Genomic DNA, 26,018 nt, shown 5'->3' with positions numbered 1-26,018 from the left:
TTCCTGTTGATTTTGGTTCACAACCTTTGGGTTTTGTGGCATTTCAGGATCACTTTCTGTTGATTTTGTGTCGCCACCTTTGAGTTTTGGGGCATTCCAGGGTTGGGTCTCCTCCTGTTGATTTTGGGGCATTTACAGCGCCCTTCCTATTGATTTTGGTCCATTTACGGGCTACTTCCTGTTGATTTTGGTTCACACCCTTTGGGTTTTGGGGCATTTCAGGGTCACTTCCTGTTGATTTTGTTACCAGGTTTGGGTTTTAGGGCATTCCAGGGTTGTTGATTTTGGGGCGTTTACAGGTCACCTCCTGTCAATTTTGGGGCATTTGCGGGTCACTTCCAGATTTCGCTGCATTTATGGGCCGCTTTCTGTCAGTGTTGGGTAGTCACCTGTTAATTTTGGGTCACTGTCTGTTGACTTGGGACATTTCTATGAGAAATCAACTCTGGAGGGTTATTGGGGACTAGAACCGAATAAAATTGAATTAAATACTTTGAATTTAAAAATTGCCCTATCAAAGTTCAACACCGAGATCGTTGCAGACTTAATACTCGTATTACTTTGGCCCAACCACAAAACAATTTTACAGTGAAGACATTCATGTTAAAAAAGGCATTTTAAAAAAGGAAAAAATTGGGTTTTCCGTACACGCTTTATGATTGGCTGGCTACCAGTCCAAATGTTTGTCTCCTGATGGTCATCTTTTTCTATCATATTAACATTTATTGAGACATGTATAAAAAAAAAAAAAGAATTCCTGGTGTGGCCCTTTGTCATTTGACTTCTTTGTTAGTGGTCGCATGATCACAGCGGGGGGTGGGGGAAAAAGACCCCAAAATCTTGAACTGCCGAAGAGGTTATCGACCATTAGCGTTTTTCTTTTTTCTTTGGTCCTTTCTCCCTTTCGTTTGTGGGTCTTATTTAAGCACCAACGTGGCCTCTGAGCCATCTTTCCTCTTGGGGTAGAGTCCGTGGACCAGGTGGTACTCTCGCCTCAAAAAGGCGTAGAAGTAGTCGGATACCAGCAGCACCTGAAAACGAGCAGTCACAGAGTTGAACTCAATTACTATGATAGAAATTCGGACAGACGACGTTCGAATTCATAGATTGGCCAGTCTGACCTGGGCGATGTTGAAGAGCAACGTGGTGGCGTAGTAGAAGTTGGAATTGGCGCTGCCCGCGTAAATCCACAAGTGCCACAGAACGGGAAAAAGCACCGAACACGCAAGGATCACACAGGCCACCAGGAACATGTTCCGAAGGACTGCAAAAGCAAAAACAAAAATGAACGTCGTCCTCTCCGTGGGAGAACCGCTCTGCTCTGCTCACATCTGCCAAGGTGACTCCAGACGGGGAGGAAGGCCATGTAGAGCGCCATGTCGCCAACCGTGGGGTACGACTTGAAGATGGAGATGATAGCCAGCTGCATGAAGATGAGGAACACCGGATGCTCCCTGAAGAGGTAAACATTTGGCGAGGTAAAAGGACTCCTAGATATCACGTGTATAAAGTGCACCTGTAGGCCATCTTGTGTCAGTGCTGTTCGATCAAGTTAACGAAGTCAATGGAGCGTGTACTGCTTAAACATCGTACTCCAAAATAATATATTAAAGGTGGGATTCTATTAAAATAATAATTACAGGTTTAGTAAATAAGTCTTGATTAATCACATAACAATATTTGTTGCAAAAAGGTACTTTTTTTTTTTTTAAATATGTATGCAAAAACTTGTTTTGGACTAAGTGTTGCATCGATGCTAATGCTGCACAATTACAATATGGACTTTTCCAAATCTGCCGTAATTTTCGGACTATAAGCCGCTACTTTTTTCTTCATTTTGAATCTTGCTGCTTATTCGTTTTATTCAGTTCATAGGTAACACTTTATTTGACAGCGGCATCATAAGACCGTCATAATTATGAAATGACTCATCATGGGCATTAATGGTTATGTCATGACGTGTCATCCGGCAAATTAGGTCACTAACTCAATTTATGTCCATCTTGCATCGTTTACATCCAATCAAAGTGATAATTTGTCGGATAACACGAAATGACATAGTTTATAAGCATTCATTAATGCTCATGACACTGTCATGACAGTGGAACAGTAACTGAAGAAATAATTGGCGCAGAACATGATTTATTATTATTTACACCTGTACCACTGCAATGCATGCTAGGAGGCATGTTGGACAACGACAGTGTTGACAGAAGGTGGTAGCAGAGGCTGACTGACTCCCCCAAGGGAGCAGTGATGGCCAAATGAAGCTTCTTGAAGCAATGAAGCTTTGCCAATTGGTTCAAAGCTTCATGGTGGTTCATTTGGTCTTACAAGAGTCGTATGATGCCTCTGTCAAATAAAGTGTTACCGGTTAATACCTTTTTGTTTAAATATCCCATAGTAAAGTGAGGACAGCTGTGGCTTATAGTCCAGTGCAGCTTATCTAAGAACAAATGCCGTTTTTGTGCCAAATTTGGTGGGTAGCGGCTCATAGTCAGGTGCGCCTTATAGTGCGAAAATTATGGTAGTCTTCCTCTGGTTGCCCTACCAAAGATGGCTGAGGGGGAAAAAAACTTGTCACCCTTCCAGAGATGATGTCTGGTGCCCAGTCAATGGGTTTATCACTGTTAGAAGTCCAACAGTGCCATATTGGCCTCAATATCAATATGAGGACTCACTTGAGTTTAATGGACAGCGGGACGGTGTAGATGAAGACGTTAATCTGGAAGACGCACAGGAAGAAGAGTCGAAAGTGTTCGAACATCTCTGCGAAGAAGTACCAGAACAGGCCGATGTTGGGCGTCAGGTCAGGAACGGACAGGCTGAAGAAAAACGCACATTTTAATTGTCATTCATACAAATCATTCTAACCCATCGAGAAGTGCAGTGGTACCTCTACATACAAAGATAATTAGTTCCAGGTGTTTGTAAGTCGAAATAGTCTTATGTCGAGTAGGATTTCCCCATAAGAAAATATAATTCCATGAATAGGTTCCACAGCCAGAAAACATATACTAAATCGTTAATAAATACTGCTGGTACTATTGCAAATAGCAATTACACAGAGCAAAAGAAATAAATTATGAATAAAAATAGGAATAATACCTGTAATCATAGACTTCAAAATGATATTGGGGGGTCAAATTTGACCTTTACTGCGCCACGCCTTCAAGTAGGGGGCCATCCAACAATCTGCTTCAGCTATTTGCAGTTGGTCGCAGCAATCCAGTGCCGGATTTTGGTTGGAAAAGTACAAAAGCTGTACCGCATACAAACAGGAAGGATTGTCTCAGGTGTGATTTGTTCGAAGATTCAAGACAATTATATTTGTTTTGTTTGTTTGACTAGCATCATTCTTTGACATATTTACATAAAATAAATGCTAACTGCATGTTTTTTTGCTCTTTTAACCAAGAATTCAAGGATTTAAGCATTTATTCACAAGAATTTTCAACGGAAAAAGCTCGTTGTAAGGCTGCCGCCACATTGTCTAACAGACTAGCATCATTCTTCAACATATTTACGTAAAATAAATGCTAACTGCAAGTTTGTTTTTTTTTTTTTGCTTTTAACCATCAAGACTGTTTTACATCCGTATCTATAAAGAATTCAGGGTTTTAAGCATTTATTCACAAGAATTTTCACCGGAAAAGCTCTGTTTACCTATGGCGGCCGCCACATTGACTGACTAGCATCGTATTTCGACGTATTTCCGTAAAATAAACGCTAACTGCACATTTTTATTTTTTATTTTTTGCTTTTAACTAAGAATCAAGACTGTTTTGCGTCCATATCTATAAAGAATTCAGGGATTTAAGCATTTATTCACATGAATTTTCAACGAAAAAAGCTCTTTGTGATTCTACTTAGTCAGTTTTGACGGCCACGCCAACAATGCAGGGCCCTTATTAATCGGCCCTGCACCCCGTAAATATCATTCTGAAGTCTATGCTGTAATGATGTACCGGATCTGGTTCTAATGTGGCGAATGTGTTCGAATGGTGTACCTGAATGCTGACTTGACAGACTGAGATAGGGCTTTTTAACTTTCATTTTTTTAACTTTGTTCAGCTGCGGCAACGAGTAGGTGTGTTGTGTTGCACAAGTTGATGGAATAAATGATTAGAACCCTGACGAAGCTGGCGATTTCTTTTGCGATGCTACCACAATATTAGTCACCTTAACTTATATAGACTGGTGAACGGAGGTCTGGGGAGGACCGTCAAGAGTAGACATTCTACGGCCGTATTGTCGAGCCAGTTCACGGATGCGCACACCACGCTCATATTTTTCTATCATTTCCATCTTCATTTCAATGGTAAGCGTCAACTTTTTCCTTGTTTCACCACCTGCACTAACCTTCTTGGAACCTGTGATTTCTCTCAAAATCTGCCGCGCGTCAGTCTTGAGGGAAAACAAACTGCGACGCTGTCATAAATCGTTGTATTTAGAGGATGTCATTGGATGTACAAACAAATGGCGAGTCAAATTTTACGTCGGGTGTCAAAAAAATCGTGTGTCGAAGTGATCGTATGTCGAGGTACCACTGTATTCTTTATTTTACCCCGAAGTGAGCCAAAAATAGCCGGCTTTGGAAATATTTACAGGTCATTTCCTGTTGAATTGAAGACATTCCAGTTGCTGATATTCAGTGAATGAAAAGGAAGTGAGCCAGAAAAGGCCGGTTTTGGGGGTAAGTTCCTGTTCATTTTAGAGCATTTACACCACTTTCTGTTCATTTGTGGACATTCCCAGTTCACTTCCTGCTAACTAACCCAAAATCAACAGGAAGTTAGCCAGAAATGGCCGTTTTGGGGGGCAATATCACCTTATTTGGGGATATTGTTGGGTCACTTTCTGTTCAGTAACACAAAATCAACAGGAAGTGATATGTAAATGGCCCAAAATACACAGGAAATGACCCAGAAATGCCCCAAAATTCCCAGGAAATGACCCAAAAACTATATATTGTACATTTTAGAATCATTTTCTTACCCATATATCGAGAATTGTATCGCCTGATCGTGAGCTAAACCTGATCGTGAGCCGTGTATCGCAAATTGTATCATATTGTGAGGTACCCATAGGTTTGGTGAAGTCATTTTCACGCTCACCATTTCATAGCACCATTAGATGCGCTACTACTCACATGAAGCCATAGACCGACGGCAGAAAGTCCCACGAGCCCAACAGGAAGAAGGACAGGCCCACCGTGACCAAGAGGCTGCCCAGGTACATGAAGGCGTACTGTGCCACGAACCACCAGAAACTCATCCGTCGCACGTTGACGGGGATAAACTGCCGCTACGTGCCGACAAGTGTGTGTTTTCCACTGGAATAACAAAACTTTTTTTTTTTTTTTTTTGCTTGCTAGCCGGCGCTTACCTGCATGAAGTAGAGTAGTGCGGCGGCACATAGCGTGACCGGGTACACACTCTGGTAGGTGGCCAACGCCAGGAAAATGGCGCTCAGCAACACGTTTCCTGTCAGTGAGGCGTTAGCTGTGTGTTGACGTCGAGCTAAAATGGCGGCGTTACCTTTGACGGTGGCCAGGATGAAGAGTGACAGCACGGCGTTGTTGAGCCCGCAAGTGGACTTGGCCACGCAGGACAGCACGGTGAACGGGTTGAGAAGGTAACTGAGGGATTTGGAGAGGAAAAATATTTGGAGGCAGATGCCAGGATTTACAGTGCTGCTCGAAAGTTTGTGAACCCCACAGCGATGGTCAGATTTTTTGTAAAAAAAACTAAAATAACCTTATTAAATGTTAAGTTATACCCAAATCCACAATACTGACATTCCAAATAATGGACTGAAACAAAAGAAATAGTTAAGAAAAACTCAGATATCATGTGTGCAAAAGTATGTGAACCCCTTCAGTTAATAGGATATTGCGCCTCCTTTTGCAGAGATTACCTCAACCAAACGGTTTCTGTAGTGACTAATCAGCCTCTCACATCTACTTTGGGGGATTTTTGCCCATTCTTCCTTGCAGAACGCAGTCAGTTGAGAGAGGTTTGATGGGCGTCTGGCATGAACTGCTCGCTTCAGGTCCCGCCACAGCATTTCAATGGGATTTAGGTCAGGACTTTGACTGGGCCAGTCCAGAACACGAATCTTCTTCTTTTTCAGCCATTCCTTGGTTGTATTGCTGGAATGCTTTGGATCATTATCATGTTGCATGATCCACCTTCTGCCAAGCTTTAACTTCAAAACAGATGGCGTCAGGTTATGTTCTAGGATTTGACAATATTCCTCAGAATTCATGATTCCCTGGACTATGTGGAGTTGTCCAGGTCCTGAGGATGAAAAGCAAGCCCAGATCTTGACATTCCCACCTCCATGCTTCACTGTTGGGAGAAGGTTCTTTTGGTGGTATGCAGTGTTGACTTTTCGCCAGACATGGCGGTTTTGGTTGTGACCAAACAGTTCAATTTTGCACCTACATCAGTTGATGAAAACTCTTTTTAATTTAGTCTCGACAACACAACTGTTAAAAAAACAAAAAAAAACTACTGAATTGATTGATTAGGAAATCAGGTTGAAATAATAGAAAATTCCAAAATGTTGAGGGGGTTCACAAACTTTTGAGCAGCACTGTATGTACGTTTAACTTTTCGGTGCGGTTGATGATGCTAGGTGTTCATTCCCCCCTCTGCCGTTAATTCAGTTTAGTTTGTCGTTAGAAGACGTCCAACCCGGCAGCGGGTGAACATTTGCTGCCAACCCTCCAACATTAAATAGATTGGACGCCTAAAGCCGTCAATGGCGGACGGAGTTGAATATATACAAAGCATTGGAATATAGAAAATTAAAATATAGCAATTATAGAGAATAGAATAGAATTTAGAATATAGAATATATTCCATAAAGAATTTAAAAAGAGCAAGATGAAAAAATATTTAGAAAATTATTTTAAATAAATTGGTTCAATAAACAGTACATAAAGTATTGAACGTACACAAAAGTACATTAAAAATAGTACTTAGATATAAATAAATAAAAATTGCTGAATATAAAAAAATTAAATACAGCAAAAAAAAAATTGAAATCCTGAAAGAATAATTTAAAACTAATAAAATATTTTATATTACCCCAAAACGTTTTATTTATAAAATACATCATTTTATATCTTTTTATATTCATATTTTTGTAATCTTTGATTTAAAAAAAAAAAAAAAAAATTTGATTTGGATTTCCCAATTTTTTATTTTATCATTTATTATTTTCAAGTACCGGTACAATGCTTTTTGATATACCTATATATGTTTTATTAACAAATAAAAGATTACAAAAGCGGAATTCATGAATACATTTTTTAAATCTAATTTGTAAAAATATTTTTTCCCCAAAAAAAATTTAATTCTATGTGTTTCTTCAATATCTTATTCTCAGGGTGTTTTTTTCCCCTTTCAATCTTTTTTTCTTTTCGTTATAATGCTTCCATTTCTCAACGTATTTTTCTATATTTTATATATTCTAAATTTTCACGCAAGAAAAATAAGACACTATAATTTGTTATTTTTATCATGATAATAGGACAGCAAACTTCCATGTGGCAAAGGTTTAAAAAATCTATTTTTTGCTTGCTACTCACAACATGGCGACCTTGAGGGGGATGTAGTGCATCTCTTTAGGGCTTCGGACCAGCTCGTGACAGTCGGCGGGGTAGCGCTCCGCCTCCAGGGCGAATTTCTGTTTCCTGAACTGAGTGCGTGTGCGCGAAAGATCAATGTCACTACTTTGAGCCAATAGCATCGGCACTTACTTTGCTTCCCTCACCAATTGTTTGTTGTAGTCCTGCACCGCGTAGTATAAAGCCACCGCCGTGATGATGTCAGCCAGCTGGAAAACAAACAAAGTCTTTTCGTCTTGCTTGTTAGCTGCCACTGACGGCAACGGACGTCCAAACCATTAAGACCAGGAGGGGCTGGCAGCGATCAAACAAATATATACAACTATTACAAGAAAAAAAAGCTTAAGTACAGAGTTCCCTCACTACTTTGCGCTTCAAACTTCGTGCCCTCTGCCCATCACGGATTTTTTTCCAATTGAAAAAAAATACAGATGAGCTGTCCCGAGCAGTCACTCTCCTCCCTCCCTCTCCCTGCTCTCTGTTGGTCAGATGGTGAGTGCACTGGAGTTCCTTATTAAAGTTGACAATGATTGACAGATTTTTGTGTTTGAACTTGCCAGAAAAGCGGACTTCAAAGTGCCGCATGAGTCAATCATCGTTTAACTAGTTAAACAGTTGCTGTGGCAACTCATTGTGTGTAAGTGAACAGTTTGAGCGGGATTTGAATGGACTCACTCAATGAAGCATTTATTAAAGACAAGCATTTTTCTGCTTTATTCTTGTTTAATTAAAAAGTAATACGGTGGGACAGTAACATGTTTAAAACCTATCATAATTAATACACTTGAAGTGCTTAAACCATTTATTATGTTTTTTTTTTATTTGGGAAAAAAAGTGAAAAACATGTTTATATATATATGGCGGAAAACAGTTTCTGCTCTTGCACTCCTCTTTAAAAGAAACTGCTGTATTTTAAGCCAAAACAACTGTTGTGTTTGATAGAACAATATGTCTATATGCTGCCATAGCAGATTCATGGCTTATTAAGCCCCCGAACTATTTTTAATCTGTCCGTTTTACCCTGAAAACCCCCGTTTACAGACGTCGCGCAACCGCTTTTGTTTTAACCCAGCCATAAAACGAAGATAATTAAATATATTTATTATTCAAAATGTCATTTTTAGCTTAGAATCATTAATTGATGTCTAATATTTCGTTTAAAAAAAAAAAAAAGGACTTTAAAAAATTATTCACTCGCATATTTCAAACTTTTAAACAAATGACATCACAATGAAAAAAAACTGGCGTCCGTAAAAAAGTCACGGATATCTACCATATAACTATCGCTTCATTGTATTTTTTTGTTACGGTCACATTTTCTCCAATATGTTAGATGATAATCGAGCCAAACAAAGAAAAATTGAGAAAAAATATTTAAAGGGGTAAATATATGAAAAAGTAAATCTCGACCACTGATGTCTGCGATTTCTGCATCGCGACCCTTGTTATATTGCCATGTTTAACCCATAAAATCCCCAAAAAATCCAGCTGTGGGCATTCACAACTGTGTCTTGATACTCAGTGATACATGCTACATAAAGTTTTTGGATTGAAACAAGGTAAGTACGCGATAATATCCCGTTAAAGTCATGGCGTCTGTAATTCTGCTCTCGCGTGCTCTTGCCTCCAGATAGGGTTTTGCTGTTTAAAAAACATTAAAAAAAAAAAAAAAAAAAAAGCCCTCCTGTTCAAAATTTTTCTTCTCACAGAAAATTGAGATTTTAAGCTTTCCAATGATGTATCACACATGCATATCGGACAATTTCGAAAGTTGGCTAAATTGGGGGTCTCAGAGCGGAACTTCAACAAGTCACCTGAGTGTTTCCGCCATATATATATATATATATATTATATAGCAGTCAAACATTTTGGGACACTTTCTCATCCTACTGAATGGTGAAGTGTCTCAAAACTTTTGACGGCGCTGAAAAGTTGGAAACATTCGTTCATTTGCTGCCATCCCTCCAGCCTAAAATGGATTGGGCGTCTACAAGTGATAAACTCACAGCAGACTCCACGCCACATGATTGGACGTCAAGCACTGTACTATATGTAAATTCAGGCACCATAGCAGTACTTTCGCTGAACCTATGCAAATTTTCCAGGGTTTACAAGTAGTATCATAGACCTGTTACTCACCACAAATGTAATGTCTGCATAGTCCACAAGGAAGTGAAAGAGGTAGATGATGAGAGGAGTCTAAAAGAAGTAAATGAAGAAAATTAATCATCAAACGTTGTCTTTACAACTAACAAAGAAAACATTTCACCTCATGGAACACGTCTCCTGCGTATGGCGACACTCCCAAATCGAGTAGAGCCAAACCTTCGATCACTACAAACAAAACACAGTTACTTTTCAGGTAAACGATAGCAGTTGTTCACTTCTATTCAAATGATATTTAACATCAATCCCTGTCAGTGCACATATATAAATTATTAATAACAGCGTAACGCAAACTCCGTTTGACACGGTCAATTTTTTTAATGCAACAGATATTTTTTAAGGTTTATACTAGGGATGACTCAATTTAATCACATGATCGGAAATCGAGCCGATCGCGCCATCTTCCAGGGGATCGGAATCGGATGAAAAGGATCAGGTTTTTAATTAAAGAAATATATGTTTTTCTGCTTCATGCTCGTACAGCCACTCACTCTCCTCCTGCTGCTTTTCTTGGTCAGCAGTGCACGGGGTGTTTGCTTGTTAAAGTTAACGATGACTGACAGACATTGAAGCTTTGATCTTGCCAGAGAAGCTTAGGAACGCTACCTTCAAAGGCGCCGAATGCGTCAATCATCATTTAGCTTGTTAAACACTAGCGGTAGTGTGCTGTGGCAACTTACTGTGTACGTGTAAGTGAGCTGCTGTTCTCAGCAGGGTGAGCGGATTTGAGTGTACTCACTCAATTAAGTATTTAATAAAGACAAGCATTTTTCTATGTTATTCTTGTTTAAAAATACAGTGGTACCTCAACTTACAAATGTCTGTACATACATAATTTTCAGGTTAAGACATCTCAACGGGAAAATATTTCCTCTTATTAAAGAAATTTCAGGATACGAAAGACAAAAATACAGAGTTCACTGAACATAACATACTATTGCTGCCCTGCCATTGGCTATTGCCTAGCATTCCTGGCATCCAGTTGGCTAAGAGAGATCTCTACTGTATGTGTATTTGTGCATCCCAGCCTCGTCTTCATTTGCCCCTCATGTTCCGACGGCTTTACATGAGTGTATTAACTTTTATTCTTTATTCTTTTAAATTTTTTTTTTTTTTATGAAGCCCCACTGTGATTTTATGTTTATTGTGCAATAATCAAATTATAACATGTAATTGTCATACGTGGAGATTAAGGGGGGCATAGCCCCCACTCCCCCCGATGGCTGAAATTGTCATTGCATGTAATTGACTTTCCAATACTTAAATTTAACATTAAGACTTTGCCGGTAAAATGTTGTCTATAAAAGTTGTAAAGCAACAAAACAAACACCAAAAAATGAAATGAACAAAAAAATATATTTTTATAATGGGTCAAAATTAATTTTCAAACAGATCATGTGACTAGCACCCTAGAGATGGTCATTTGCTTTGTTTAGCCAAAACCACCTGAGGACAAAAGAAAAAAATGACAACAACTGCTGAGCGAGAACCGAGGATTTAAGATGTGGACCATGAAACACCGGAGAGCACTGCCAAGATGGTGAGTGGAGTTTCAGCTTGTCCACTAAAGATGCTATTTGTACAACAGAGCCACAACCGGGGTACAATATTCAAGGGTGTGAGTCACTGGAAAAACTTGGTATTAAATTGGATATCTCCGCGGAACGCAAAAATCAGCGTCTACTTCTCCACAGAAAAATGTGTGCTCACGCACGCACGCACGCACACCCACATAACTGGGATGCCTGTATTTACGAGCATGGGTTAAGCTACTAATCAAGCATATATCTTATAAGTTAATTTTATTGCTGACAATAGTCAAACTCCGACTATGGTATGTGTTAAATGTTTTGATGCATTTTTATGCATTATAAAAGATTTATGTCTGAATTTTGGGGGGCTTGGAACGGATTAGGGCATTTACATGGGAAAACTCACCTCTACATACATAATTTTCAAGTTAAACTATTTCCAGAACCAGTTAATTTTTAAATAGAGGTACCACGGTAATTCATATTATGATGGTAACACGGTGGGATAGTAAGATGTTTAAAAAAAACATTTCTTTTTTTTGGGGGGGGGGGGGGGGGCTTTTTTTTATACAGTATTGTATCAGGACTCGGTATTGGCAGATTCTCAAAATCAGGTGACGCGGATTCTTGACTCAGGTGCAAAAATATCTGATTGGGACATGCCTAATTTATACCAGCCAATTAGTTTTTTCTAAAAAATAACATTTAAGCCGTTTTAACAGTAGGGAAGTTGTTAATTTGTCTTCCCACTTTCTGGTTTTTAAGCACTAATAAGTCAAATTACGTACTGTGACGTAAAAACACCTAGTCTATAAGCAACTCTGGTTTGTTTATCGCCATCAGTGGCAGCCAGTGAATGGTTTACTTCACCACACAATAAGGGTAAAGAAAAAAAACTAAATCGCAGGTTTTCAATCACAAAAAAACCCCCAACTCATTTAGCCTCAATATTCTAGTTTTATTGTGTCCAGTGTGTAGTCGCATGGCGGAAGTGTGGAACATCCGGGCACTTATGATGTCACCACAACAAATGATCAAAAATATTGGCGATAATGTATAATGACGTTCTAAAGTATTGAGGACGACGTATATTTATTCGTATTAGCTTGCTTGTTTGTTAAATTGAAGACACTGACAATGATCTAACAAGGTAGTCAAACCGGCTTTCAAAGCAGGACACTGGAGCACGATTTCCGGTACAATTAAGCCTCTAGAAGACCCTCTAAATGGCCGCCAAGCTCACCTCTTTTCCAGGCAGTTAACGGGGACACCACCTCCACCCTCTCAGCGATGAAATGTGCTAAAGTGGAGCTAAAAAGAGCTGCGCGGATAGACACAGCCACAATCAGCAGGAGAGTCAACGGAGCCGCCATCTTTCCGTGCCCACCTCTGCGCGTGGCATGATGGGAAATTGAGTTTTCGGACGGGATCAAGGCAACATCACAAATAATTCTCAACAAATACTTAGAATAACGTTACGTCGGTTTGAATGCTTTCTAAAGAATTAACACACGTTTAAAATTTTAATGACACGTAAACCACTGCTTTTGCTGTTTGAGTGGAGGATAAAAAGCGCGGGCTAACGTTTCTAGGGGGACACATTATTTGCTCGGATCAAAACACGACCGAAGCCTAAAGTAGAGTTCTTCCGGTACCCTATTTCGTGGACAAAATAGAACTGGGACTTTATTAATTCGTTTTTATTAGTTAATATTAATCAGAGGAACTTGGTTTAGAGTATAAAAATCTCTAAAATTAGCATAAAACCTGAGGAGAACGAAGAAGAAAGATTATAAAATGGCGACTGCTGACTGAGCATAGTCATTCTATGTCATAGATATTGCGTTTTATAATAACATATTCGTTAAAATAACTTCTTTTTGAAAAAGTAACAAAGAGTGCTGTTCGTTCTTTTCGGTTTTACGTTAAAAAGACCAGGCGTAAAGTGCGCCCGCTTCTCACTTCATTTTGGTTTCGCTTTTGGACGCTTTTTTTGTCCAATGGCCGGTTTGGAGCTGTTGTATTCGTGCTGCGGGGACTCCATCTCATGTCCGCAGGACGCCGTCGTGTCTTTTGTCCACTGGGAGGTCGTCAAAAGTGGATACAAGTGCCTCGGTTCCGGCGATGAGGTGAGCGGCTCGTGTCATTAAATGATCGATTTAGCCATTAATGCCAATTAATGATGCGAATGCTAAAAGATGTGGAGTCATGTGACATTTTAGGAGACATTTTAGGTTGTTTTTTTCTTTACGTGTCTTCTAAAATTGGTGATCATGTGTCGGTGCTATTGTTGTCGCAGTTAAAATGGATTGGAAGTGGATCACTGTCGATGGCAGCCAATGAGTTAATGAATAAAGTCATCCCCCTAATAAGTTCATTTTATGTTTACTCGGATTAGTTGCTTGATTTTTATATTATTCTGATGGCATTATCCCAGGGGTCGGCAACCCAGAATGTTGAAAGAGCCATATTGGAGCAAAAAAAACAAATATGTCTGAAGCCACAAAACATTGAAAGCCTTACATGCCTTATAATGAAGGCAACACATGCTGTATGATTAGCCTACTATCAGAATGACTAAGTTGGTTACAAATGCATAATGAGCCTTCATAATTACCGTATTTTCCGCACTATAAGGCGCATCTGAAAGCCTTACATTTTCTTAAAAGCCGAAAGTGTGCCTTGTATATAAATCACTGTTGGTTAATCATGGCATGATTAGCCCAGCTCCATCTTGTGGAGACATAACACCAACAACTACTACTCTGCCTTATACAACCCCTAGCAAAAAGTATGGAATCACCAGTCTCGGACGAGCACTCACTCAGACATTTTATCATGTAGAACAAACTCGGATAAAAAGCTTGAAAAAATAATGAATTAGTTCAAAACTGCAACTCTTTAGCTGGTTCCAGCATCATCACCTTGTCAAGAGTCAAGAATCTGCATTGGACACGGTGTCACGAGTCAAGAATCTGCATTGGACAAGGTGATGATGCTGGAACTTTTGTTTGGTGTTGTTCCAGTGAGATTTGCAATAATTACTGCCTGAAGAAAACATAAAAATTCCCTCAGTCCTTTATGATATGGGGCTGCATGTCAGGCAAAGGCACTGGGAAGATGGCTGTGGTCAAATCTTCAATAAATGCACAAGTTTACATTAAAATTTTAGACCGCTTTCTTATCCCGGCCTTCAATTGAAAATATGTTTGTCATTTTCCAAGATGACAATGCATCATGCCACAGAGCTAAAACTGTTAAAGCATTCCTTGGAGAAAGACTCATCCAGTCAATGTCATGGCCTGCAAATAGCCCAGAACTCAACCTTATTGATAGCCTGTGGTGGAAATTGGAAAAAAAAAAAAAAAAACACAGCAAGGCTCCGACCTGGAAGGATGATCTGGCAACTGCAATCAAAGAGAGTTGGCACTAAATTGATGAATACTCATCAAGTCCATGCCTCAGAGACTGCAAGCTGTCATAAAGCCAGAGGTGGTGCTTCTAAATACTAGAGATGTGTTTTGATTGTCAATTCTTTCTTTCTCATGATTCCATATTCTTTTCCTCAGAATGGAGTGATTCCATATATATTTCCCTGCACTTGCTGTATTAAATTAACATTTACTTGTTTTTTATTCATTTCTTTTAGTGTTTCTGAATGCTAAAGAGTTGCACTTTTGAACTAATTCATTATTTTTTCAAGCTTTTTATCTGAGTTTGTTCTACATGATAAAATGTCTGAGTGAGTGCTTGTCCGAGACTGGTGATTCCATACTTTTTGCTCGGGGTTGTAAATGCAGCGCACGCTACTCATGAAACGGTTTTAACGTAGGCTATTCATTGAAGGTGCGCTTTGTACTCTGATGCGCCTTACAGTGCGGAAAATACAGTAAATGTTAATTTTCCCTGCAGTGCATGCCATACAGAATGACGCACCATGTGATTACTTTGTTATACGATGCCACCTTCATTACAATAATAATGCATAAGAGGAATGTTTGTGTCATGATTGTCCTCCTAATGAAACCATACTAAAACAAAAAAGATATTTCCCTCCCCCGTCTTTTTCCATTTTCAAACCATTTTTGAAAAGCTCCAGGGAGCAACTAGGGCAGCGCTAAAGAGCCACATGTGGCTCTAGAGCCGCAGGTTGCTGACCCCTGCATTATCCCCCCAATAGGACAGTCATTGCCTGCCATTTACGGCACGAGGTTGCCAAACCATTTGGACCCCTAGTCATGTTTTGCCCCACACCCTCCACAAAAGTCTAACTCTGCCTATTGCTACAAACTGTAACTATAAAATGTACGTAAAGGCTGGTTAAGAAACCGTTGAAGCGTTTTCGCCACCTGTATGGTTTGCTTCGAGTTTTGACACGTTGTGCTGTAATTCCAAGTGGTTCCTTGAATTGGATGTGGAAATTTTACTGGTCTACAGTGTTTTTGAGCCAGCGCTAAGTTTGCAACGCACGGAAATATTTTTGTCATCTTTACTGGAAATGTGAAGTAATGGCTATGTTTCCAGAGAGCAAATGCAGCCGTTTGTGGTATTTCTCTTGGTTCTTTCATTATTCGCGTCCTGATGAGGTGGCTATGCTATTGTTTTGTCCACACTCTCAGCGCCGCTCACACAGCATGGTAATATATGTGACCTGTTTTTTTTTTTTCTCCGGTGAGTAAACATGACGTGTGATGTCACTCCAAACTCAAGAGCAACATTTCTATTAGAAATGCTGTTTGTACATGACTACATTAGTCTTCATTCTAAATACATTATGAAGCGATAACAACATAGTAACGCACAGACACTACGGAAACTAACTTTAATCAGAATACTAGGTTGGAAAAATGAATGCGTTATATTACTCATTACTGAATATTACTCATTACTGAAAGAAAGTAATCAGATTACAGTAACCATAAGCGGATTTTTAAGGGTGGCCAGGCCCCCCTCCGGTGGCCAAAAAGTGTAATTGCATGTAATTGACTTTATTATACAGTATATGATTTTAAAATTAATAATTTTCCAGTAAAATATTGTCTATAGAATGAAATGAACAAAAAAAAAGATATTTTTGTAATGGGCCAAAATATTTTTCGAACAGATCATGTGACTCCACCTTAGGCGGTTATTTGCTTTGCTTAACCAGAACCGCCCGAGGACTGAAGAGGCAAGATGGAGACGCTAATTGTACAACAGAGCCACCACTGGTGTCTTGCCTATGTAGTTACCCCCGTCAAAAATTGCGTTCCATGGCCGCGGGAGCGCACACACACACACACATTAGTTATGAGTTACATCGACTTAAACAATTAATTGAAGCCAGAAAAGAACCACAGTTATATATTTTGGACAGCGACGTTTATTAAACCGGAGAAACTCCATACAGGACTTGGATTACAGTAATAACAGTTATAGGTAATCCTAAGAGTAAAACAGTGAAACATTGCCTTTTTAAATTCAGTACGTATGTTACGTTATACGACACAGAAAAATAAAGGGGGGATTTTTTTGTATGGATGTGCCATGTTTTAAAACTTCGTAAATAACTATATCATCAAAACACACACGTCAAGCAAATCATTGCAGCGCAGTGGCTCCGCTTAGGGGATACAATTTTTGACTGGGGTAACTATATTGGCACGACACTGGTGTGCGCACCATATTCAATGGATGACAATCTTGGCAAAAAATATAGCCTAAGCAGCCTGATTTTGAATTCCCCTCAAGGATGATGGGAAACAAAAAACGCTAATTTTCACCTTATTATAAATATTTTTATAAGTTAATTTTATTGATGACACTGCGTTTCGGTGTCATCAACATGTTCTGCACCCCTCTCCCACTTTTTTTACTCAACAGGCTTTATTCTTCCTAAAAAAAAAAGAATCAAACAATTAAAAAAAAAAAAGAATAATTATTAAAAAAATAATATAATGCAGACTCATGGAAATGTAGTCCAGTTAATACACACACACAGTTGGCTATGTGCCAACTCAAATTTTTTTAAAATTACGATCACGACAATTGTCGTTGACAAAATGTTATTCCCACTCGATTTTTATTCTCATACAATGTTCTAAATTGTACGCAAACAATAACTGAAATAAACTGACAAGCGATTCAACCAGCATGTTTCCAAACGCAGCAGTTCAAATTCAAAACTACATTGCCCATAATGCCTAGCGCAGCTGAGCTCACTGATTGCTACCCTATTAGCCAATACGGGAGATAGGCAAAATCAGACTTTGCTATAAAAGTTTACTACCATTGGCAGCGCAAAGATGCGACAACAAACGGGATTTTACAGATTACACCAGTACAAAACTCCAACAGAAGTCAACAGTTGCCATTATATACGTATTTATCGTAAAAAAAACTCATCAGCAACACAGCGATTTAGCTATACTAGCATTCAACCACTAACTAACGCAGAACAATTACAAGACTCATACAATATACTGCATTTCTGTGTACACATATAACCCTATGTACAACAGAAGACACATGATCGACATTAACAGGAGAAACTTACAGAAAGGTGTATGGAGCCACGTCTTTTAGAACTTCTTATTGAACTCCTTACTGTAGTCTGAGCTCTCGCCAAACCGTCAGTAGATGGTGGTAATTCCCCATGAAACAAAGGGTGAACTGCCAACAAAAAAGAAGAAGAAGATCTTCTCCTTCTCCCGCCCCTACTAGTAGGAGCAACGTCAACGCAGGCAAGCGCTGCCCCCTAGCAGCCGGAGGAATTCTCTTCAAGTTGGTCCCGTAAAAAAAAATCATAAAAACCGGGCATTTTTATGAATTTACAAAACCCGCCCGGACAACGAGGATACTGCGTGAAAGTAGGACTTGTCCGGGCAAAAGAGGACGTTTGGTCACCCTAGCCTATGACAGTAACGCGTTACTGACAACACTGCTTACGGGTCACATTCTGTTGATTTTGGGTCATTTTCTGTTGGTTTTAAGGCATTGGTTTTAAGGTTTGGTCACTTCCTGTTGGTTTTGGGGCCCTTTCTGTGTCACTTCCTGTAGATTTAGAACCAACAAGAAGGGTTCTTGTTGGTTTTGGGGCATTTAGGGGTCACTTTCTGTTGATTTTGGGTCACTTTAAGATGATTTTGCGGCATTTGGGGGTCACTTCCTATACATTTAGCATAATTTCCTGTTGATTTTTTTTAGATTCCCGGGTCACTTCATTGTCATTTGTCATTTCTAGGTCACTTCCTGTTGGTTTTGGGGCGCTTCAGGGTCACTTTCTGATTATTTAGTAGAATTCTCAGGGGCCATTTACTGTACATATTGGATTATTTCCTGTTTGTTTGAGGGCATTTCCTGTTCATTGATCACTTACTGTTCATTTTGCGGGCATTTCCGCATCACTTTCTGTTCATTTTTGGGTCACTTCCAGCAATATGAGATTTTTTTTTTTGTCAAAAATAGTGACCATCAATGGAGATTTCTTTTTGCAGGTCCAAATTGAAAATAGACAAGTTTTTGTGATGAATTGAAAGTGCCATTGGGAATGAATGGGGCCACTGAAAATGTATGATTTTTTTTTGTCATATTTTGGTGGAATTGTATTTTTTTCTGCCAAAAACTGGCTGTTAAATTTTGTGCACCTTGATTTTGTGAATTATTCAATGTATGTAAATTGGGCAAAAAAACTGCTGGACAAAAGTAGCATTTTAAAAATGTTAGTTTTTCCTTTGGAAATTAATGGGGCTTTGTTTTTGCCATGTTTTTCGTCAGGCTGCGAGCAGCGACAAAAAATCTGAACTTTTGCCGTCGGGCTGGAGCAGCAACAAGGTGGAGTACGCCCTGAGGTACGCCTCGGAGCTGGGCGACACACAGCTGCTGCTCAAAGCACTCTTGGTGGATTCGGCGTTGGTCTTCAACCTCATGGTAAGAACTTTGGCGTGCTCGCTAACATGGCAGCCAACGCAGTTAGCCTAATTTTTTGCGTTTTGGGCTCATGTGAAGAATCGCAGCACGCAGCAAAGCTCGGACGTGATCGTCAACCTCAACGAGCACGTGGACGCCGCGCAGCTGCGCACCTTCGACAGGTGGGAGCCACGTCGTTTCGGCTATTTTTTAACTCTTTCGGCGGCGTTGACGATGATTGAGGTCCAATCATGTGGCGTCTAATGAGTTTATCACTAGTAGACGTTCACACCATTTGAAGTGGGAGGGTGGCAGCGAATGCAGATCTATTAACCCTTTAACACCTAAGCCTATTTTGGCCGAATTTGGATGCCTTTGATGTTGCCTTTATATTTCAAAGGAAAAATTGTTCACAATTGCCAAGTTGGGTCCATTTTTTCAGGATACCTTGAACTTCATGTCCAAACTGTTTGTTTCTTCACTGACCAATTTTAATCCACATTTTGGACCCAAAAGACAAAAAAAATCCCAAAATCTTTTTTCAAAATTTGTAATGTTGATGTCCCACTGACAACCAAATGTGCTCGACCAACCGTTTTGAAGCTAGATAATATTTATTTAACTTGCTAGGATAAACATTAAATAGAAAAAAATACGATTGAATAGTTTTATGTTTGACAATTCAACACAAGCAGCAGGTATGGTAATAGGCGTTTTTGGCCTTTACACATACTATGGTCAAAACAGGTTATATACAGTGCAAAAAAGTGAGGGGAAAAAAAATATATATATCATCCAACACAAAAAGGGTTTGAAGGATATCTCTTTGTGAAGTTAGGTATTGTACCCATCACCTTATCAAAGGTATATATGTACATGCAATCAAGTCTCTCGAACACACATCTATATAAAAATTGAAAAGAATTCATAGTGAAGAAAAAAATAAAAAATAACATTGAATAAAAGTATTTTCAAAAATATTGACAAGTAGTTCAGTTCAATTCAATTTTTCAGGCATGCGACCCAATAAAGTTTTTTTGCGCACTCAATAAAGTTTGTTTTTGGACAGGTCACTGAGCTGCGTCACATACAATGTCACACAGCCTACTCTTCCGCCGTTTGAGCGCTGCTGTCACCTGTACTCGCCGAGACGCCGACTAATCCGAGGAAAAGAACGCCAAATACAGCTCATCCTATTCCTTGAGTTAATGAAAAAATGCATTAGCTTACGCTAAATTTAGTTTTCGATTCATTCTGCACGTTTCAAAGTCGCTCGCGCAATCCAACCGGTGTTCATGCCTCCTTTTCCTTAGTTAGCGCATAGCTCGGCAATTTATTAAAAATGTTCACATTAGGTTCGTCCTTCTTGACATCACAACGGCTCCTGGGATATGTAGTCTTTTGTGCTGCTTTCGGTTTTGAAAAAGGACAAGAAATTATGGAAATATGGAGATAGACACATGGTCCATGCAGCATTTTAATACATATTTCTGAGTGCAGTAAAACTATAAAACTCAAATGACATTATCTCCCGTTTTACTTGGTCGATTGACTTCAAATAAAAACTGGTGTGGACATCAACTTCCGTACTTTAAAATGAGAGCAACCAGGGGCACGTACGTGACGTAATTACAGCGTTACGAGGCTTCAAAGATGATATGCGTAAACGTGTCGCATCCGACACGTTCAGTGTTAAAGGGTTGATGTCAGTGGAAGCCAATTAAGTAATTACTAATTAATGAGTTAACCCTTTAACACCTAAGCCTATTTTGGCCGAATTTGCATGCCTTTGATGTTGCCTTTATATTTCAAAGAAAAAACTGTTCACAAAGGCCAAGTTGGGTCCCTTTTTTTCAGGATACCTTGAACTTCATGTCCAAACTGTTGTTTTCTTCACTGACCAACTTTAATCCACATTTTGGACCCAAAAAGACAAAAAAATCTTTTTTCAAAATGTGTAATGTTGAAGTCCCACTGACAACCAAACATGCTTGACCAACCGTTTTGGAGCTTGATAATATTTATTAAACTTGCTAGGATAAACATTTAATAGAAAAAAACAGGATTGAATAGTTTTATGTTTGAAAATTCAACACAAACAGCAGCTATGATCAAAGGTGTTTTTGGCCTTAGCACATACTATGGTCAAAACATGTTATATACAGTTCAAAATAGTGAGAAAAAAAATTATATATATTATCCAACACAAAAAAGGGTTTGGAGGATATCTCTTTGTGAAGTTAGGTATTGTTCTCATCACCTTATCAAAGGTATATATGTACATGCAATCAAGCTTCTCGAACACACATCTATATGAAAATTGAAAAGATTCATCGTGAAGAAAAAATAACAAACATTGAAAAAAAAGTATTTTCAAAAATATTGACAAGTGGTTCAGTTCAATTCAATTTTTTAGGCATGCGACCCAACAAAGGTTTTTTTTTTTTTTTTTGCGCACTCAATAAAGTTTGTTTTTGAACATGTCACTAAGCTGCATCACATACAATGTCACACAGCCTACTCATCTGCCGTTTGCGCGCTGCTGTCACTTCTACTCGCCGAGACGCCGACTGATCCAAGGAAAACACTGACAAACACAGCTCATCCTATTCCTTGAGTTAATGAAATAATGCATTACCTTGTGCTAAATTTAGTTTTCGATTCATTCTGCACGTTTCAAAGTCGCTCGCTGAATCCAACCGGCCGTTGCTTGCTACGCGTGTCTCCTTTCCCTTAGTTGGCGCCTTGCTCGTCAATTTATTAAAAATGTTCACATTAGGTTCGTCCTTCTTGACATCACAACGGCTCTTTGGATATGTAGTCTTTTGTGCTGCTTTCGGTTTTGAAAGAAGGACAAGAAATGATGGAAATATGGAGATAGACACATGGTCCATGCAACGTTTTAATGCATATTTATGAGTGCAATAAAAATATAAAACTCAAATGACACTATCTCCCATTTTACTTGGTCGATTGACTTCAAATAAAAACTGGTGTGGACATCAACATCCGTACTTTCAAACGAGAGCAACCAGGGGCACGTGGGTGACGTAATTACAGCGTTACGAGGCTTCAAAGATGATATGCGTAAACGTGTCGCATCCGACACGTTCAGTGTTAAAGGGTTAATGTTCATGTCCTAATACTGTACTTTTTTCTGTGTAGTTTTTGCTCACAATGCACACTTCCAGCTAAAATGTCAACGCGGTCATGTGTCCAGAGTGTTCAAGGATGCTGGTGGCCTGGCGGCGGCAGTCCGGTCTCAGCTGCTGCCATCGCGGGATAAACTGACGCAAGCAGAGCAAAGCGAGCGCGCGCGCAGGCAGGACGAGTACCACCACCCGGACGACGACCCCATGCGCATCCCCGACAGGCACCCCAGACATGCAGCCCAGCCGCACTGGTACGTCGGCCGTTGACTTCCCTCGCTTCCTGTGGCAACTGAGCTCCGCTACGTTTTTCAGGCCCGACCCTATGGGTCCGCCGTTCTCGGTGGGAGGCGCCGATCTGGATCCCTTGGGGTAAGTCCGGCCGCTCGCGACGTCATCCACATCAGAATACAACATTACATTTTAGTATCACGTAGGAGTGGGAATCTCAGGGCTTCTCACGATACGATACGATTCCGATACAAGGCTTACGATAACGATTATCTCACGATATCACTATGCAGCGATTATCGATATATTGGTCAGAAATTTGATCCATGATATTCTATGATACAACTGTTGAAACGGAAAAAAAAAAAAGATATTTCAAAATAGAAAAAATACTGTTTGTCATTTATTAAACAGTGACACCTTTTCTTAGCAACATTGCTGTAAAATATAAATCTACTGCAAATTGTGTACCTGCATATGGAGGAAACGAACCAAAACCACTGATATCTCTTGGAGAGATCATGATGAATGGCACCCTTAATTTCTTTAAAGTTTAAAATCTTAAAAAAAAAAAAACATGACAGTGCTGTAGGTGTCAGTCAGCAAATTGAGCTGGGAGTGGGGCAATGATAAAATTGGTGAGTCTTCTCTTCGTATATGACCTTTGTTGCCAAAAGCATTGGTTTGAGCATTTCCACCATCTACTTCAGCATTTGAGATGTTGGACTGAGTCAGTCACATTCTTCCTCACCTTAAAAACAACAAAATAAAACAAAAAATATTAACTACTTAATAGCTTTTGAGTTGAAATCCTGATTTTTTTGTGTTGGAAGTATTGAGTGAATTAAGAAAATATTACTGGACTGTATAGAAATTAAAAATGCAATAATTACCTATTTTTAATATGTAGGCTACATTCATTATCATGCACATCACCTTATATATCTTGGAAGCTATTATATTAATAGCTTATTGTATCAAAATGGCAGTAATAACAGTTTGTGTAGTAAACTTGATGGAAAGTGGTTCTCAAATAATATCAAATAAATCAGTAAATTCATGTAGGCTTGTTCGATATTCATTTTCATCCAGTTTAGGGTCCTGGTTTATTTTATATCATTCAACACCAAATGTCATCAAAATAATACATGTAAATTGAAATATAAATTACATAGCAAAACATTCTTACCTCCAGTGATGAAAGCAAAGAAGTGAAGAAGTCCGGTGTCCACTTCGTCACCAACTGCCAGTGAACCTTATTTCTGTTAGACAATTCTTGCATACAGCAAAGTCCTTGTTCACCTTACTTCCTTTCTTGTTGGGGTAAAATGCAAAGTGGGTCCACATGTGTGATTTGTAGCAATATTTTTCTCACTTTTTCCTCCACCGTTCTCACGAAGCTTTTCTATTTTTTTCAAACCACTTGGAGCTTCCTCTCTTCTTCTCTAGACGACTTGTGCGCACTTTACCTTCACCGCCACTCATGAGCGCCCCTAGTAGACCGCCAAGGAATTGCTCAACAAACATTGAGCAGTTTACAGCATCCATACTCTATTGTATGGCCAATATGTTAAATAAAAGTATCGATACTTGTCAGGAGCATATCGATAACCGATCAGGTTGCAAAATATCGCGATATATCGCTGTATCGAGATATTGTCACACTATTAGTATCACGTCACTAGTTGACATTGTTTTCACGTATTGCTTTAAATGATCACTTTTTGCGTCTCGATATTTTTATCCAAACTTTTCCTTAATTCCTGTCCCTTACACGTATCCATATTTCACATTTTCTTTTCTTTTCTACTTTTGTAAAACATTTCCTTCAAACATCACGTGTCCTGGTATTTTTGTCCCAGCTCCAAATTTCTTTTTTTTTGTCCTAATACTTTTGTCTTTTTCTGTTCCTTCCATGATCACTTTCTATGTGTCCCTATACTTTTGTCCCAGCTCGAAATTTTCCCAATAATCCTGTCCCAAAACATTTTGTACCACATTTCCTTCCATTATCACTTCCTATGTGTGTCCCAATTAGGCCTGCACAATATATTATGTGAACATCGCCATCGCAATGTGCGCATGCGCAATAGTCGCATCACAGGACGTGTAATTGTTTTTTTTGTTTGTTTTTTTTAACATGTAAACTTTTGTTTCACTTCATAAAAGCAGCAAGTGTGCAGATCCTGGATCCCTCTATGTACAGCAAGCATGGATTAAACCGCATCATATAAATTAGGGAAGTCCCCGATCCAATCATGTGATCGAAAATTGGGCCAATCGCACTATTTTTGAGAGGATCGGAACCGTGTGAAAAGGATCGTGTTTTTTAATCTAAAAAATATATTCATGTTTTTCTGCTGCATGTTTGTACAGCGCCAAAGCCTCTCACCCTCCCTAATGCTAGGCAGTGCGACCAAACTTTTTTTTTTTTTTTTGGGTTACAAGTAGAGCTGGGAATCTTTGGGCACCTAACGATTCGATTACGATTACGATTCAGAGGCTCCGATTCGATTATAAAACAATTATTGATGCACCCCCCTCCTTTTTTTAAATGTTTTGTACATTAGTTCCAAAATTGTTCAAAAATACTCTTAGGCTAAACCAAACTACTATTTCAGTATCAGGTTTAACATATAGCAGTAAACAAATATACAAAAATAACAGTAAATAAAAAAACTCCAGTCCCCATTCTGTATCAGCAGCTTTAAACTACATTCAATTAATTTAATGTTGTGAATCAACCGTTAAAGTTGTTAAAATTGCTCCCGTTATTCCATGATTTCCCTTTTGTCTACTTTCGACATGTGAAAGTTTTAAAACTATTTTAAAGATAGATTCAAGTCAATATTTTACCGATTTAGGAGTATTTTAGATAAAAAGTTAATTAGGTTTGCTTGGAAGGTTCGCTACAACAGCCTTGCAGGGAAGTGTACTGCTTTAAGATGGCGGCCGTTTACTAACGCCCGCATCTAGCTTTTTGTAGGTGTTCTGCTAACGCTACCGAATCTAAATTGCATCTAGTCCTATATAAATGATATCTACCGTAACATTATGTGGATGTACTTTGTAGCAGCTTTTCGGCAGCAGTCAGGTATGTTGTTGTGTTTTTTCATCTCGTGGCATGAGTTGAGCTAGAGCTGTGAGTTGAGCATTGTCATTACCCGAGGGGCCGAGTAATGAGAAGCATGATGTTTAGTTACTCTCGCTCCGTTCCTCATTGACCGCTCGGCGCGCTGAGTGTGTTGTACTTCCGCTTTACTTGGCATATTTCAATAATCGGAATTTGGATGTTTGTGAATTGTTCTCGAATCTTTCACGGCCGAATCGCGAATAATCTAAGAATCGGAAATTTTGCACACCTCTAGTTACAAGTGCAGCTGGCGTTTGGTAATTAACAATGATTGACAGTTT

At 39.2% G+C, this 26,018-nt stretch overlaps 2 protein-coding genes across 2 annotated transcripts in view; one reads left to right on the top strand and one right to left on the bottom strand.

Moving 5' to 3' along the window:
- Positions 1–633: 633 nt before the first annotated feature.
- pigu (phosphatidylinositol glycan anchor biosynthesis, class U) lies at positions 634–12,748 on the bottom strand. Its single transcript, XM_057845654.1, has 12 exons — positions 12,581–12,748; positions 9,909–9,973; positions 9,779–9,838; positions 7,786–7,848; positions 7,601–7,710; positions 5,541–5,641; positions 5,389–5,486; positions 5,153–5,307; positions 2,682–2,825; positions 1,330–1,454; positions 1,122–1,264; positions 634–1,031 (listed from the first exon to the last, which is right to left on the bottom strand). Exons 1-12 carry the CDS (start codon positions 12,708–12,710, stop codon positions 918–920), a joined length of 1,308 nt encoding a protein of 435 aa, XP_057701637.1. The 5' UTR covers positions 12,711–12,748; the 3' UTR covers positions 634–917.
- The window catches only part of LOC130921588 (proteasome inhibitor PI31 subunit-like), a 20,576-nt gene continuing 6,980 nt past the window's right edge, over positions 12,423–26,018 (top strand). The window contains exons 1-5 of the mRNA XM_057845657.1: positions 12,423–13,466; positions 19,093–19,245; positions 19,324–19,406; positions 22,445–22,627; positions 22,689–22,745. Coding sequence (XP_057701640.1) covers positions 13,338–13,466; positions 19,093–19,245; positions 19,324–19,406; positions 22,445–22,627; positions 22,689–22,745 — 605 coding nt within the window. The 5' untranslated portion in view covers positions 12,423–13,337. The remainder of the gene's footprint in view (positions 13,467–19,092; positions 19,246–19,323; positions 19,407–22,444; positions 22,628–22,688; positions 22,746–26,018) is intronic.

This window comes from Corythoichthys intestinalis, chromosome 9 (assembly GCF_030265065.1).
Source record: "Corythoichthys intestinalis isolate RoL2023-P3 chromosome 9, ASM3026506v1, whole genome shotgun sequence".
Taxonomy (NCBI): Eukaryota; Metazoa; Chordata; class Actinopteri; order Syngnathiformes; family Syngnathidae; genus Corythoichthys; species Corythoichthys intestinalis.
The sequence above is the reverse complement of the archived record's forward strand: the minus strand, read 5'-3'. Positions and strand labels throughout refer to the sequence as shown.

Excerpts from the sequence above, each read along its gene's own strand:
- pigu (XM_057845654.1), bottom strand. The coding sequence starts at position 12,710 with ATGGCGGCTCCGTTGACTCTCCTGCTGATTGTGGCTGTGTCTATCCGC. Across the intron at positions 9,974-12,580 it reads GTTAACTGCCTGGAAAAGAG|TGATCGAAGGTTTGGCTCTA; the intron begins GTGAGCTTGGCG and ends TTTTGTTTGTAG. Across the intron at positions 1,265-1,329 it reads CTGGAGTCACCTTGGCAGAT|TCCTTCGGAACATGTTCCTG; the intron begins GTGAGCAGAGCA and ends TTGCTTTTGCAG.